We start from the raw sequence: 15,997 nt of genomic DNA on the forward strand, positions 1-15,997 counted from the left end.
CATTTTGATGCACCAGAGTACTCTGAGATTTTTTTAGGAAGCATATTAAAAGCCAAATTCAAGTTTCTGAAATTTGTATTTATGTTGCTTTTGTCTGCACAACCTAAAAGTTTAGTATTCAGTGAATGCGTTATGCCTAATGTTACATTAGGCATAACGCAGGATTGAGAAACTGAAATAATGAATGAGTTTCCAATCTTGCTCAGTGAATGAGTTTCCAATTTTGTTTTTGAACTTATATTCTGATTTCTGTATCTCGTACCCATTCTTTGGATACTATTTTGCAACAATGATAAAAAAAAAAACTACTCTTTATTTAATTAATGATTTCTAATGAATTCATTAACACACTGAATTTAAGTGCCACCTACACTGGAACACAAAGTTTTTTAATTCTGAAACCGAGGAATTATTAAGAACAATTTTTTTTCCTTCTAAATTTGGTGTTTAGATTTTGTAAGAACCACAATTCAAAATTTCAGTACATCTAACAAAAATATTTTTATGTTCTTGAAGAAAGCAAGAAATAAGTCAACTTAATTTTTTTTTTAAATAAGTTTTCATAATTTATTTAGGCCAATCGGACTCTTCACTATGTACATACAGACATAACACACACATATGTGTGTATATATACATGGATATATACACAAAGCATACAAATACATTTGTATGTATTTGTATACATACAACACACATACTTCTGTATGTATGTATCATATATAATTTATACAATGTTTGTATATACATTTAGACAATATTACAAAATTTTCGTTATGCTTCAAATACAAAATAATTGATAATGGCTTTAAAATGCCACTTCTTCTGGAAGCAGTTGATTAAAGCACCATAATAAATTTATACCATTCCTAAAGGTGAATCTTTGCTAAAGAGAATGCTACAGCTTTGCAACTGACTATAAAAAGATGAACAAAAAAAGGGTGGGGTACAGAAACTGGTTCCTTTCTGGACAGTTTTGCGGATGGAGTATAATCACTAGTTTTGTCTTCACATAAATCAAGAGATACAGCAATATTACTGCATTTCTATGAGCAATAATCAAGCACTGCATTTCATGGGAAAAATTATAATTAAAGCTCTGTCACTTCATGTAAGATTTATATAACAAAGGTGTTCGAACAGTTTCTTTCTCTTGTTCCATCAAGAAAAGCAAGTCTTTTAAATTAACCCGTTTTACTCGTGGCCTTATCTGAAAACAAAAAAAAACGTGATTTGAAATCAGTTACTTATATATACAATACATAGTTAGCAAATCAAAATGAATATTTATTGTTGAATACTATGCAGCAATTCAAGAAAGTACACTTTTTTTTTTTTTTTAACAATACTCCAAAACAAAGTTTAGTTGGATTATTTTTTTCTAGTACAATGTATGGGTTGAGAAGATAAGTGATTCAACTTACCTTGTTTAAAAAACTGTGGGTCCCATAAAAAAAAATTTCAGGAGCTCACTTGTAACTACAAATCTGCCTCTGATCTTCTAAAATCTCCTAACTACTAGTGAAATACTATAGTAAATATATTTATAAAACTGCAATTGATGTGCAACAGCTATAAGTGTTTCCTTTAATACATTTTACCCAGTTACAGATAGTTGGCTAGTTAACTCCATCTATCTAAATATGATTAATCAAAGATACAGTTAACTCTATCTTTGATTAATAACAATCAGACTGAGCACATTAGTATTAGCATTAGTAGAGGCATATGATGCAAGAAAGCAAGCTTATATAGCATCAGCCAAAAAAAAAAAAAAAAATTCACCCTTCCCATTTCACCCATCCATTCGTTCCAAATGTTTGTCTAGTTCTGCCTTGAATTTATTTAAGCTGTCAACATTTACGACAGATGGAAGTTTGTTCCAGCAATCAACCACCCACTGGCTAAAGGCACATCCGCACATCTATTCTACAACTGTCTTTCCTCAATTTGAATTTATGTCCCCTCAGGCGATTAATCTGGGCAAGAAGAATCCCATCAGCATTGAGCTTGCTCAAACCATTCAAGGCCGTATACACCTCAATCAGATCAGCTCACAGTTGCCTAGTCTCCAGACACTGTAATTTGCAAAACTTAAGCTTTTCTTCGTAAGAGCAACCCATTGTTTCATTCACTAATCTTGTTGCCCTTCTCTGTACTCGTTCCAGCTGCTTACCATCTTTCATAAAATGAGGCCTCCAGACCTGTATACAGTACTCAAGGTGTGGCCTGATCATTGCCTTATACAAGGGGATAATCACCTCCTTATCCCTGCTAGAAAAATTCCTGTATATCATTAACAAGACACCATGAGCCACTCTTGCAGACCATCTTCACTGCTCAGAAAACTTATATCTGACTGCAAATTACCCCCAGGTCCTTTTCATTCTCTATCACCCTGAGTGTAGAACCACACAGTTGATACGTTACTCTGGGGTTACTGCTACCCATATGCAGTATTTTACATTTGTCAATGTTAAACTTCAGTTGCCATCTCTCAGGCCATCTGCTCAACTTTTCTAGACTCTGTTGCAGTAGTGTACTGTCATTGGTGTCATTAACAACCCTGCCAAACTTCGTATTGCAAATTTAGACATTAAGCCTGATACACCTTCATCAATATCATTACTAAATACAGGTAACCCTTGTATAACATGGTAGTTTCGTTCCTACAAAATCTTGTGTAATGCGAAACTGTTATACAGGACTAAGAACCAGTACAAAAAGGGGGTTATGTTCCAAATGCTAACAAAAATATGCCATTTTTTTTATGTGTCAGAAACTTAATTTTTATAGTAGTAATAATTTAATATTTTAACTTTATTTTTATAACAGTAGTAACTTAAATAGCAATAACTGAACAAATGTCTTATCTTAGAAACTGTGATACCTACTCATATGTCAGATAATGTACATTCATTTAATTTTCTTCTTCTTCATCGCTGCCAAGGACAATATCTTCTGCAGCATCTAAATTTTGTGTACCTTTTGCTCATGAACTGCAGGCTTCGAAGTCACAATTTTTTATGGTCTCAAACAAGCACAAGTTCAATTGCACAGAACCTAACCCACAGATCTCCCAACAAAATACAATAGATCCCCGCTTTAAATGATGCGTGAAAATCGGAAGAATGTTTTCCAGTTAGCAAAATAAAAATAAATTTACGCTTACATACATAGCTTAATTAATACATACTGTAATATGTACATACTAATTGATATTTCTGTACACTAACTTTTTTTCCCCCCTTTTTGGTTGTAAAATGTAAAATAGTAAAAACGATAAGCAATTAATAATAAAGAACACAATACGAACAAGTGAGATACAAGTAATGAGTTTCTGAAAATTTATTTGTTTTTAATATTGAATATTTTGTGGAAGGGGAAACACATTTCACCATAATAGCATGAAAACCTACAGAATTCCAGCTATTGGTACTATAGCAAATGCAAGAAGATCGAGTTAGCTACCTGTTTATAATTGATTACTATTATTATTATTATTAGCCACATGGTACAAGGAAGCCTGAGGCTTATGCTGCACCAGCCAAAAAAAATAAATTCCTGAGGTGTGTGTGTGTGTGTGAGAGAGAGAGAGAGAGAGAGAGAGAGAGAGAGAGAGAGAGAGAGAGAGAGAGAAGTAGAAAGGCATCACCAAGAAAGAGAAGAATGATGATATCCAGCTCAGGACCCTGGATTTGCCAAGCCCATACTCACCAGATGTGAGCCCCCGGGGTCAGTAAAGACCAATAAACCGGAAACTGCAAATTGTTTTTATTGTCTTATGGTAGTGACCTCCAGAAATGTTCTTTAGAAAAATATCACGAAGGCGATAGCATTGATTCATAAAAAGGAATGGAAATGTTGAAAATTACATCTAACATACTAGCAGGGTTTTATCAGCACAAAAATACCATGTTATGTGAGATTTCCCGCAATTCTCAAACCGTGTTAATATAAGTACCGTGTTGTGCGAGGATTGCCGCAATTTATCAATTGTGGTAGAGCGAAACTGTGTTGTAGAATTACCATGTTATACGGGGGTTGCCTGTACAGAAAACAACAATGGACCCAACAGTGAACTCTGGGTGATTCCACTAATAACATTAGTTCACGAAGAGCAGTTGGTTGATTAGTTGATATGTTGTTTACTGGCACAAGGGCTACTAAGGCCATATTGTCCCTGATTCTATTCTGTAGTGCAATTACCAGTTAAATAATCCTGTCTGCTTCAAGAAAACAAAGAACTCTGCTAGTTTTGCATTGTCTCCAATCAGGATGAGGTAATGTTAAAGCTTCTTGCAGATGTGAAAGCGAACAATGTGAAAATTGAGTTTCGATAATTATTATAATGGGTGCAATTTATTAGAATATGTTTCACCGTAAGTGTATTTGTACACTTACGGTGAAACTGCCTATTTGTACACTGACAACATGTACAAATAGGCAGACCTTTCCCAATGAGTAGATAAATATGCTAGCCAGGATCACCTCCTCTTGCCTATTTGATCGAATATTTGATGCCCACAACTGTGTGGTCATCAAATATTCGCTGCTGCAATTTAAACAGGGACCTGTTTAAATTGCAGCAGCTTATTGCTGCCCTGAGCCTGCCAGATTTGCAACCATTATTCTTCGCACATGTTTTTTAAGACTGATTTGTAATCTTTATACGGCACTTGGTCGTTAGGAGAGCTTGCAGTGATTGGATGATTAGCCGCTTGATCTGCATATTCATTTCCTTTGATCCCTACATGACTTGGTATCTAACAGAAAGTAACAGATTGGTTAACAGCTTGTAATGTTATTGCACTCAGAGAAGATAGCTAGCTTACTGAGCAGTTTAATCACGTGATCTATTTTAATTGCCCACAGTTCGGCAGAATAGATGCTGCATTCTTTTGGAAGCGATGCACAACTAAAAACACATAGAAGAAACCGCCGCTGCGCCCGCTGTCGTTCTTGTTTTTGAGCCATCGGTATATATTGGAAAACACCGAGAATTGTTAGCTGCATGTACAGCATGGAGTTTCCTGATGGTGAGATCTGCTGCTTGCTTTTAACCCCATTGATGGAATGAGAAATAACAGAGCGGTGGATAATCAGACCATGGAGGGTCATGTGTGCTTGTTTCCTGAAAGACATTACCTATGTCTCCAGCATTGTGTTATCTGTAACAATCTTATCCCAATTGGCTTATTGTCGTTAGGTTTGTTGTGATAAAAGGTGGACCTTTCCCTTTCCACCCATCTGGCCTTTCTTATTTGAGTCCACTGAACATTTAGATGGCTAACTTGAAAGGTTCTGCCCCGGAGAAAGCTCTGAATAAACAAGGGAAGCCTGCCTCTTAATCCAAAGGTGTGAAGATCTCGTAGAATACTGAAACGCAATGTTGTACCAAAGGTCTTTTCTAAATCCAGACTTACCATAACTAGGTGGTCATTTCTGATGTTGGATTCTGCTTTAGTCATCATATCTAATGCAGATCTATTTTGCTGAAAGCTATACTGATTTTAATGTAAGTTTTTATGTTACTCTAGAAACCAGGTAAGGCACTTGAGAACCATTTTCTCCAGCATTTTCCCTAAACAACTAGTTTAGGGAAATTGGACCATAATTAACTGGATTAGAGAAGAATTTTCATGGCTTAGAGATGGCTAATACAAATGAATGTCTCCAAGAGCAAGGATAAACAAGTTCCTAAAAAATTCTGTTAAAAAATATTAGAAGAGTTTGTAAAGCAGTATCATTCAAGTGTTTTAACATAATATCAAATATACCACCAGGGACACGTCTGAGAGTGTCCGAATTTCTGGCATTAATAACAGCAAATTGGATTTGTAATATAGAAAGTGAGTATCATACTACAGGTTGGAATGAGATTACCATCCGCAGTGGCACACGCCCCTTGCGTGGACTGGGGTTGAAGCCCATGAATGCTAAATATGATTAACACTTATATTGATTGATTTATTGTAAACTCCACTGATCTGGTGGTCATGCCGGAGCATAAACAAGAACATTTTAACAGGAATTCCCCCAAAAGTTGTAAGCTTTAACAACAGTATTGAATGTTTAGATTGTGTCGTCTCAACAGGTAAATCCCCAAACCTTTTGACCATTTTAGGTGATTAGCATTAGTAGAGGCATATGGTGCAAGAATGGAAGCTTATGCAGCATCAGCCAAAAAAAAAAAAAAAAAAAAAAAAGCTCCGATTTCACCCCTTTCATTCCAAATACCTGTCCAGCTCAGCCTTAAATTTATTTAGGCTATCAACTTCCACAACAAAAGATGGACGTCTGTTCAACCAATCAACGACCCGCTGGCTAAAGGCAAGCTTCTGCACATCTTTCCTACACCTGTTTTTCCTAAATTTGAATTTATGTCCTCTCAGGTGATTATTCTGAGCATGAGAAAGAATTCCATCAGCACTGAGCATGCCCAAACATCCAAGGCTTTATACGCTCAATCAGATCACCTAGCAGGTGCCTAGTCTCCAAACACTCTAATCTGCAAAACTTAAGCCTTTCTTCGTAAGAGCAACCTTTCGTTAGATTCACTAATCTTGTTGCCCTTCTCTGTACTCGTTCCAACAGCTCTACATCCTTCTTAAAATGAGGCCTCCAGACCTGTATACAGTACTCAAGGTGTGGCCTGACCATCACCATATACAAGAGGATAATCACCTTCTTATCCCTGCTAGAAAAATTCCTGCTTATCATTGACAAGACACCATGAGCTACTCTTCCAGACCATCTGCACTGCGCAGAAAACTTCATATCAGACTTCCAGGTCCTTTTCATTCTCTACCAGTGTCAGTATCAGTGTAGTACCACAGAGTTGATATGTTACTCTGGGGTTACTGCCTCCCATATGTAGTACTTTACATTTTTCAATGTTAAACTTCATCTGCCACCTCTCAGCCCATCTGCTCAACTTTTATAGATCCTATTGCAGCAGCATACTGTCATTAGTGCCAGTCATTAACAACCCTGCCAACCTTCGTATCATCTGTAAACTTGGATATTAAGCCTGATATGCCATCATCAGTATCATTTTAAATAGAGAAAACAACAATGGACCCAACACTGAACCCTGAAGTTCACTCCACTAATAACATTTGTACACGAAGAGCAGTGTCCATTGATTACCATTCTGTCTTCTCCCACTCAACCACCCCTTTATTCCTAGCAGCAATTTGCCTCCAATGTCACACTGCTCCAATTTGTGCAGCAGTCTTCCATGTGCTTCCAGTCTTCAAATTGCTGCTATGGATAAAGGGGTGGTTGAGGGGGAGAAGACAGAGAGTGGTAATCAATGGACACTGCTCATCGTGGACTAATGTTATTAGTGGAGTCCCTCAGGGTTCAGTATTGGATCCTTTATTGTTTTCTGTATTTATAAATGATATTGATGGTAGATCAAGCTTAATGTCCAAGTTTGCAGACGATACGAAGGTTGGCAGGGTTGTCAAGGACACTACTGACACTATGCTGCTGCAACAGGATTTGGAAAGGCTGAGCAGATGGGCTTCGAGGTGGCAAATGAAGTTTAACATTGACAAATGTAAAATACTACATATGGGAAACAGCAACCCCAGAGCAACGTATCAACTCTGTGGTACTACACTGACAGTGGTAGAGAATGAAAGGGACCTGGGGGTGGTTGTGCAGGCAGATATGAAGTTCTCTGAGCAGTGCAGACAGGCTGCAAGAGTAGCTCATGGTGTATTGTCAATGATATATAGGAATTTTTCTAGCAGGGATAAGGAGGTGATTATTCCCTTGTATAAGGCAATGGTCAGGCCACACCTAGAGTACTGTATACAGGCCTGGAGGCCTCATTTCAAGAAGGATGTAGAGCTGCTGGAACGAGTACAGAGAAGGGCAACAAGATTAGTGAATGGAACAAAGGGGTGCTCTTACGAAGAAAGGCTTAAGTTTTGTGAATTACAGTGTCTGGAGACTAGGCACCAGCGAGGTGATCTGATAGAGATGTACAAAGCCTTGAATGGTTTGAGCATGCTCAATGCTGATGGGATTCTTCCTCTTGCTCAGAATAATCCCCCGAGAGGGCATAAATTCAAACTGAGGAAAGGCAGATGTAGGATAGATGTGCGGAAATTTGCCTTTAGCCAGCGGGTGGTTAGTAGGTGGAACAGACTTCCATCCCTTGTCGTGGAAGTTGATAGCCTAAATAAGTTTAAGGCTCAGCTGGACAGGTATTTTGAACGAACAGAGGGGTAAAGTGGAAGTGGTTATTTTTTATTTATTTATTTTACTTTATTTTTTTATTTTTTATTTTTTTTTTTTGGCTGATGCTGCATAAGCTTGCTTTCTTGCATCAAATGCCTCTTCTAATGCTAATGCTAATGTGCAAACAGTATCAAAAGCCTTTCTAAGATCCAAATATATGAAATCAAAGTTATTCCCTGCATCCAGTTGCTTTGTGATCACATCATAGTTTCCAATCAAATTTGTCAGACAAGACTTCCCCTTAACAAACCCATGCTGTGCCCGAGCTATAACTGAAGTCTTGTCTAGATGATCCTGCAGTGATTCTTTAACCAGTACCACTATTAATTTCCCTGGAACAGAAGTTAAACTGCAGTCATTATCAACCAACTGCAGGATGGAAGCCTCCTCAACAATTCATGCTGAGGGAAATGGACCATAATCTGCCATGCTGGTCCAGTGCGGGTTGGCAGATCGACCGTATTTAGCAGTCAGGGCTTGAACCCTGGTCTACTCAAAGAGCGCGTGCTACTGCACCCCAGCTCTTGACCACTCGACTACACAGAAGTTAAACTAACAGGTCTATAATTACTTGTGTCACCCTTCGATTCTCCTTTGTGAATTGGGGGTCGCATTTGCACATCTCCAGTCCATGGGTACCTTCCCCTGAGTCCAAGGAAGCTCTCATGATTATGGCTAAGGGTTTGCTTCTAGAGTTTACATAAGAACTCTTTGCAGCCTTTGCCAAAGATTTCTCATAATCTGCCTTTGCCTGCCTAACCTCCTTTGTGACTCTGTTACAGACCAGCTTATATCTATCGCAGGCTTCCATGTCACCCATTAATTTATATGTATCCCATGCAGTTTTCTTCTCTGCCACATGTCTCATTAGTTCATCTGACATCCATTTAGGCCTAAACTGTGAACAATATTTTTTAGTTAGTATGTAAAGCCTAGTAGCTTCCAAGATTAATTCTTTGAATGCTTCCCATTTTGAATTTGCTGTTGGTAACATCATCAGTTGATCCAAACTTATAGAATTTGAATACTGTCTCAGACCTCCGTAGTCACCTTGATGGTTATTGTTATATATATATATATATATATATATATATATATATATATATATTTTGGTTTTTACGAGCATTAGCAACTAAGGCTATATTTCTCCGGAGATATGCGGTGGTCATTCCCTGACATTTCCGCATCCTCCGTATTTGGTGGTGAAGGGCTCAAACCCCAGTCTAATCAAGAAGCGTGTACTACCCACTGCTGCTCCTGCCCACCTGGCTACGGAGGTGCCACCCTTGAAGGTAGTTAGCTCTTTGAGTATATCCCACTTCAGCACACTGTGATCACTGCCACCTAGTGGTTCCTTTATCCAGCAGTATTTTCTAGGAATCTCTGTATCAAAAATGGAGACAGTTTGCTTACTGGTTGAGTATGGATAATAAGAAGAGTTGGACACTCTGGTTGATAATTGCCTTATTTTAAGTGCTTACTTTGAGCATTACCTTGTTACCTTGATCAGCACTGTGGTATTTGATCTCAAAGGCTCTAATGCTGGATAATTTTCTTTATCCATGTCAGCTCCTTTTTGCCCTCGAGATTAGCTTTTCCATCCAAGTCACCAACCTAGCAGGAGACAGGATATGTACTGCTTTGGCCAAGTGTAGGAGTTAGTATGGTTAGTAAACTAATAAAGAGTAAAGAAAAAGGTACTTTCCTTTTTCTGGCATTCTTTTTATATTTTAAAAAGTAGTGCTAAATAACAAAATGACTTATAAAACAAGGAAAAACTTAGGCACTCTAGAAAAACCACACTAGGAAGTCGCAGATCACTTGGCCACAGAAACTCTTGGTGCCTGGGGCCACGAAAAGCAGTGTCCATTGATTACCACTCTCTGTCTTCTCCCACTCAACCATCCCTTTATCCATACTACGCGGCTTTCAGCAAATTTGCACGAGAAGTCTTCGACCGAAGAAGAACAGAAATTGCCATCCACAATGAATGAAAGTAAATTACATACTCGAAGAAAATCGACCACCCCACAAGACTGCAAAGAGCAAGAGGAAATCAAAATGAGAGTGGAAGAAGACAACCCCGACCAACGTGAGGCCACAAATGGGTCAAAGGACCCAACAGGACCCTACAAAGATCAAGGAAATAGCAAAGTGACAAGGAACCTGGTCAGACACAGCCACAGGAACTACCCGACGAAGATGAGTTTTGGCAAACAAACCAAGTGACAAAAAACCCGGACTGGACATAAATGCAGGAACTACTTGCAGTACGCCATATGGCGGTCTGAATAGGACACCCTAGTCCTATTCACCTTTAATTCCCAATCCCCAGGCAGGGGGAGACGGGTTCCTGTTCCCTCCCCTGCCACTCCCCGCTTTTCTACTCCTGGTGGGGCATGGGCCTGCCCCACTGCTTTTGGGGACACCTACTCTATTGTCCCCATACTTCTGGCTTTTCCCCCCAGTCTTTAGTCTCCCTCCCTTACTCTGTCTATACACCAGCGCATGTCCCACACAATGTTAAAAATTAAAATATGTCCAAATTCAAACCGCGCACGCAAAACTCTTTCGGTTTAAACCTTTCTCAGCGATTATTTTATTTTATTATTATTATTATATATATATATATATTTTTTTTTTTTTTTTTTTAAGGCCCTAGCCACTGAAATCTCAGGAAACTAGGTGGCAGGGCCTGCCAGAGTAAAATATCAACTACTGGGTACCTGGTCTGCCTCCACGAGGCTAAGTGTGGACAACGTTGGGCCCCAGTAGGGGTCTAGCGGCTAAATGGCCAGAAGAACAACGATACACAACACTACACTTACAAAATCCATACACTTTTAAATCTCTGGCCTTTACAGTGAACTGTTACACCTACAATGAAAGCAACGCGGAGTTGGGGGAAACCCCCGGTGCCGCTAGACACGAATACACTTTACACTTGACTTTATCCATAGCAGCAGATCGCCAGTATGGCCACTGTCCAGAGTGGATGCACGTTTTCCGCACTCCTGGTCACAGCAGCTGTGACCTTAACTGCTGCATTTCACTATTTGTTAACGGCTAATTTTGTCCCACAATTTCAGCATAAATCAAAATTGTGCCACCACCGCAAAGAAATGGAAAATTAGAACCACTCTTATGAATATTTGGTTACAGTGTCTACTAGTTAATGAAAAGTGTACTAATTAGAAGAACTACTATAGTGGATCTCAGAGTGAGGAACTTTTGCTTATTTATTGGGAACTTTGCAGGTTATTTATGTTTTCTATCTATATCCTTTGTTGCCAGACCGTACTGGTCACCACAGCTGACAGCAGGGCTATAGAGAGGCAATTATACTGTGGTTGCCATGCAAATACCCTGCACTTGACTTGGGAGGCTTGTGTGACAATGGAAAGTGTACCATTCCCCTCTGACACACGGATTAGTGAGTAAAGACATCTACTCCTTCAGCTCTGACCTTAACTGTTGCATTTCACTATTTGTTAACAGCTAATTTTGTCCCACAATTTCAGCAGAAATCAAAATTGTGCCACCACCGCAAGGAAATGGAAAATTAGAACCACTCTTCTAAGTGCATTTTTCACTCTGGTGTCCCCCCCCCCCCCCCCCGTGATCTAGCCTAAAATTCGCCTGGACATTACGTGGTGCCAAATAACTGCAGAAACTTGTGACGACCCTCATTTCGTGTCTTTTCTCACACTCTGTGTGACTATACATAAATAAACTCGTTAATCCAGAAACCCCGATTTTCCGACTTTTCACAATGATGCCAGAATGGACCCAGGAAAGTGAGGCTGGACAAGCTGATCCTAAAAACTGAACTGGAGGATCTCCTAAAGGACCAAGGCAGTAGAGTGTTGGCGGCCCTTAGAGCACAAATTGTAACATTGTTTTCCAAATTAGAAATAATCTTAATGAAGACCCACACGGACTGCGAAAGGGCTACCGCGACGCTCAAAGCGTTCCTGGAAGTTGGAGCTAACCAAATGCAACAGCGTGCTCCAACCTATGCCCAAGCGCTGAGGAACACACAAAGGAAAGAAATGTCGAGGACTACAACTGTGGTGCCGTCAAGGGGAATCCCACCCAATAAGGCAACCACTGCTAAAATCCCCAAACCTCATAGTCCTGAGACCAACTGAGGAAAATGCAACATCTACAAATGAAGAATTAAAACAAAAATTATGACTAGCTTACAGGATGACCTGAAAACGACCAAAGTAAAATCAGTACACAAGACGAGGAACATAGGAATTATCATCGAAACAAAGACCGAAGAGGACATAAAAAATATTATCTCCAACCCCAAGATTTCTATATTAGGGTTAACTGCGGAACCACTGATAAGAAAGAGCCTGTCAATAAAAATTTTCCATGTTAGCAAGGCCATTATGACACAACAATTCACGGAGGAAATTACTTCCAGAAACCTTCAAGGAATTGAAGAAGAATGGGAACCCCACAGGCTTGTCCAACCAAAGTATGCAACTAAATCAAAAAAATGGAACAAGTAATAACTGGATAGTGGAGTTAGCCCCCATGGCCTGGCAAGTTTTAAAACATCAATCCAGGGTGTATATGAATGGGGAATCCACTGCTGCCATGAATTTGCGGCCGTGCCAAAGTGCTATAAATGCTGCAGGTTCGGCCACACTTCACATACATGTTCTCAGACAACTGCCACATGCAGCCATTGTGCAGAGAGGGGCATGAATACAATTCATGTTCTAACAAAGATAAAGACCCACAGTGCTCCAACTGCAAGCTTAACAAGCTTAGCTCACACTCAAGAGACCCTAACTGCCCAACATACTTGAGAATAAAGAGTCAATTCAAGAACAGAATAGACTATGGGGACACGCCCTAAACTGTTTAATTCTACAAAGCTCAAGATACTCCAAGAGAATGCCCAACGATCAAAAGCAGTTGCAGAACGACTCAGAATTAAGGCGGACGAAGTGAATGCTGACATCATCATCCTCCAGGAGCCTTACACACACTTAAAGCGTGAGAGGATATCCAGTGACATACAAGGTCATCCAGGTGGAAGACAACATGCCCTGGGCAGCTGTCCTGGTGCGCAATCCAAATGTAACAGCAACGAAGCTCACATGGTTGTGTACTCCGTGGGCAGCCTGCGTCCACCTACTTACAGCCTTGGGGCCTATCTACGTGGTTTCACTATACTGCAGGCCGGGAGAGAAAATATTCTTTGCAACCTGGTACCTACAGACACTACTTGATACATTGCCCAACCAGAGGATTCTCATTGGTGCCGATTTAAATTGCCGGTCCCCGACCTGGCATAGCACCACACCGGACCGCAGGGGGGACAAGAAATGGCCAGCTCCTTGAGGACTTCCTGGCAACCTCCCCTCTAGTACCAATCAAGAGACCAAATCAGCTACCAACCTTCTGTAATACCCTGTGGGAAGCAACTATAGATGTCACCCTAGCAACCAACAACATCGCTGGCTACATCTCTGACTGGGAGGTGCGTGCAGGACTCCTGGACGACTTCTGACCACAGAGTGATTACATTCCAGATCCTCTGAACCATAACCAGATCACTGCTGATCGAACAGGCCACTAATAGGTTTGCAACTAAAAAAGCTGATTGGGAACTCTTCAAGGAACACTTGACTGCTGCTACAAATGAACACCTTCGACAACAACCCCATGTTGTTGTCGAATGATCTACAAAGATCATTCGGAACACAATGATCTACAAAGGGAAGTCACAAGGATAATCACAGCAGTTTCTGAAGTGGCAATAAAAAGAAAGAATCCGAGGGCTGGTGCTGTCCCTTGGCGGACACCTCAAATCCAACAGCTGAGAAGAGACATAATCACAAGACGGAAGCAGTTTCAAAGATCCCAATGTAGCTGGCCCGCAGCCCTGAGGGAAAGCTATAGGAATGCCAGGAACCGCTACACAAACCTCATTCAAAAATCCAAGCGGAAGGCCTGGGAACAACTGGTCTCCACCACCGGAAACAACAATCCCTGGGGAGTGGTGTACAAAATTACCACTAACAAACTCCCCAGAGGTGAAGTCACCACATCAACAATAACGCCGCAGGGTACTTTGGCCACAACGTGGGACGAGTCAATAGGAAATATATTGAACACAATCTTTCCCGAGCTAGTTCAGCCTTACACACTGAAGCAGCATGAGATCTGCAAAGCCAATGACGAATACCACACGGGGCAACTGGAGGCACCCTTCACTGTTGAGGAACTCCAAACAACAGCTGCACAGATCAGAAACAATAAGTGTCCAGGACTCGATCTCCTGAAACCAGAAATCGTGAAGAAAACAGTCGAAACCGCACCACAATTACTGCTACAATTGTTCAATACGTGTCTTTCTATGGGCACCTTACCAGAAGACTGGAAGACAGCAAATGTAAAGTTGATCATCAAAAGAAACCACAGTCGTATCGGCCAATTGCCCTGCTTACCGTGGCAAGCAAGCTTCTAGAGAGGTTGCTACATAAAAGAATTCAACACCACTACAATGCGGCTGGACTCTCAAGCCCGAACCAATTTGGCTTCAAGCCTGGAACCTCGACCACTGATGCACTAAAGACCCTTCTGGATGCTGCTGCTGCTCTGTATGACAGGAAATACTTCCTAGTCATCTCAATAGATTTTGCAGGGGTGTTTAACACAATATGGTGGCCGAATGTCCTCGCAAGACTCAGGAAAGCGTCCATACCAATGAATCTATACAGCATAATGAAAACGTACCTGTCTTCAGGGGTTGCCCCCATGGATCTGTCTTGGGGCCAATCCTGTGGAACATGGTTCTGGATGAGTTCCTGGCCATGGATGAAGCTCGCACTCAGGCCTTTGCAGATGACCTTATTTTGACAATAACTGCTGATTCCAGGGCACAACTAGAAGCCATTGCAAATCCAGCTTTGACAATACTACAGGAATGGGCCTTAAATCACTGCTTGAAGATCTCTCCGGCAAAGACCTGCACAATGCTCCTGAAAGGAAAACTACAAACCCGAAGACCGCCACAGATCAAGATTGGCAACACAACTCTCAAACTTAACACCCAGATCAAATATCTGAGCTTCATCCTGGACCCCAACCTCTCATTTCAACCCCACTTGAAACACATAAGAAGCAAAATAAGGAATTATTCTGCCCTCGTCGCCAGAGTTACCAGGAGAGACTGGGGACTCAACAAACACACTCTAACTCTCTACTATAAAACCACCTTTCTTCCTATAATCATGTATGCCTAACCAATCTGGTTCCACAACTGCAGTCAACAGAAAAACGCTTGATACCATCTACAGATCTGTCCTTTTGCTTACTTGTGCCTGCCCTCCCGGTGCTGGTGGGTGCTCTCCCACTGGATCTCGAAGCTGCCAGAACAGTGATGATATATTACCTTTCCAAAGGAGTACAAATTACCCATGTGGGACACACCACCAACCCCACAAACAACCATAAGAAAACCAAGCTGAATAAACACCTGCGGCAGGAATGGCAGAGTAGATGGGCCCACTCCACCAAGGGAACGGTCACAAGAAAATTCATCCCAGACATTGACAGGGTGTACCCTCAATCTTCTCCCTGGTTCCTCACAGGACTAAACACAACCTATCTGATAGCAGGACATGGCCCTTTTAATGCCAAACTGACAGCCTTTGGGCTGGTTGATAGCCCTCTCTGCTTCTGTGGAGAGGCAGAGACCTGGCATCATTTGATG

General features: G+C 40.8%; 1 protein-coding gene across 2 annotated transcripts in view; it reads right to left on the reverse strand.

Moving 5' to 3' along the window:
* Positions 1 to 896: 896 nt before the first annotated feature.
* Positions 897 to 15,997, reverse strand: part of LOC150079046 (transcription initiation factor TFIID subunit 4B-like) — a 634,753-nt gene continuing 619,652 nt past the window's right edge. For both annotated transcript variants that reach the window (XM_090382248.1, XM_090382247.1), the window contains one exon: positions 897 to 1,210. In XM_090382248.1, the coding sequence (XP_090238374.1) occupies positions 1,103 to 1,210 (108 nt within the window). In that variant the 3' untranslated portion in view covers positions 897 to 1,102. The remainder of the gene's footprint in view (positions 1,211 to 15,997) is intronic.

The sequence above is a fragment of the Mastigoproctus giganteus genome, chromosome 10 (genome assembly GCF_048544385.1).
Source record: "Mastigoproctus giganteus isolate SK-2022 chromosome 10, ASM4854438v1, whole genome shotgun sequence".
Taxonomy (NCBI): domain Eukaryota; kingdom Metazoa; phylum Arthropoda; class Arachnida; order Uropygi; family Thelyphonidae; genus Mastigoproctus; species Mastigoproctus giganteus.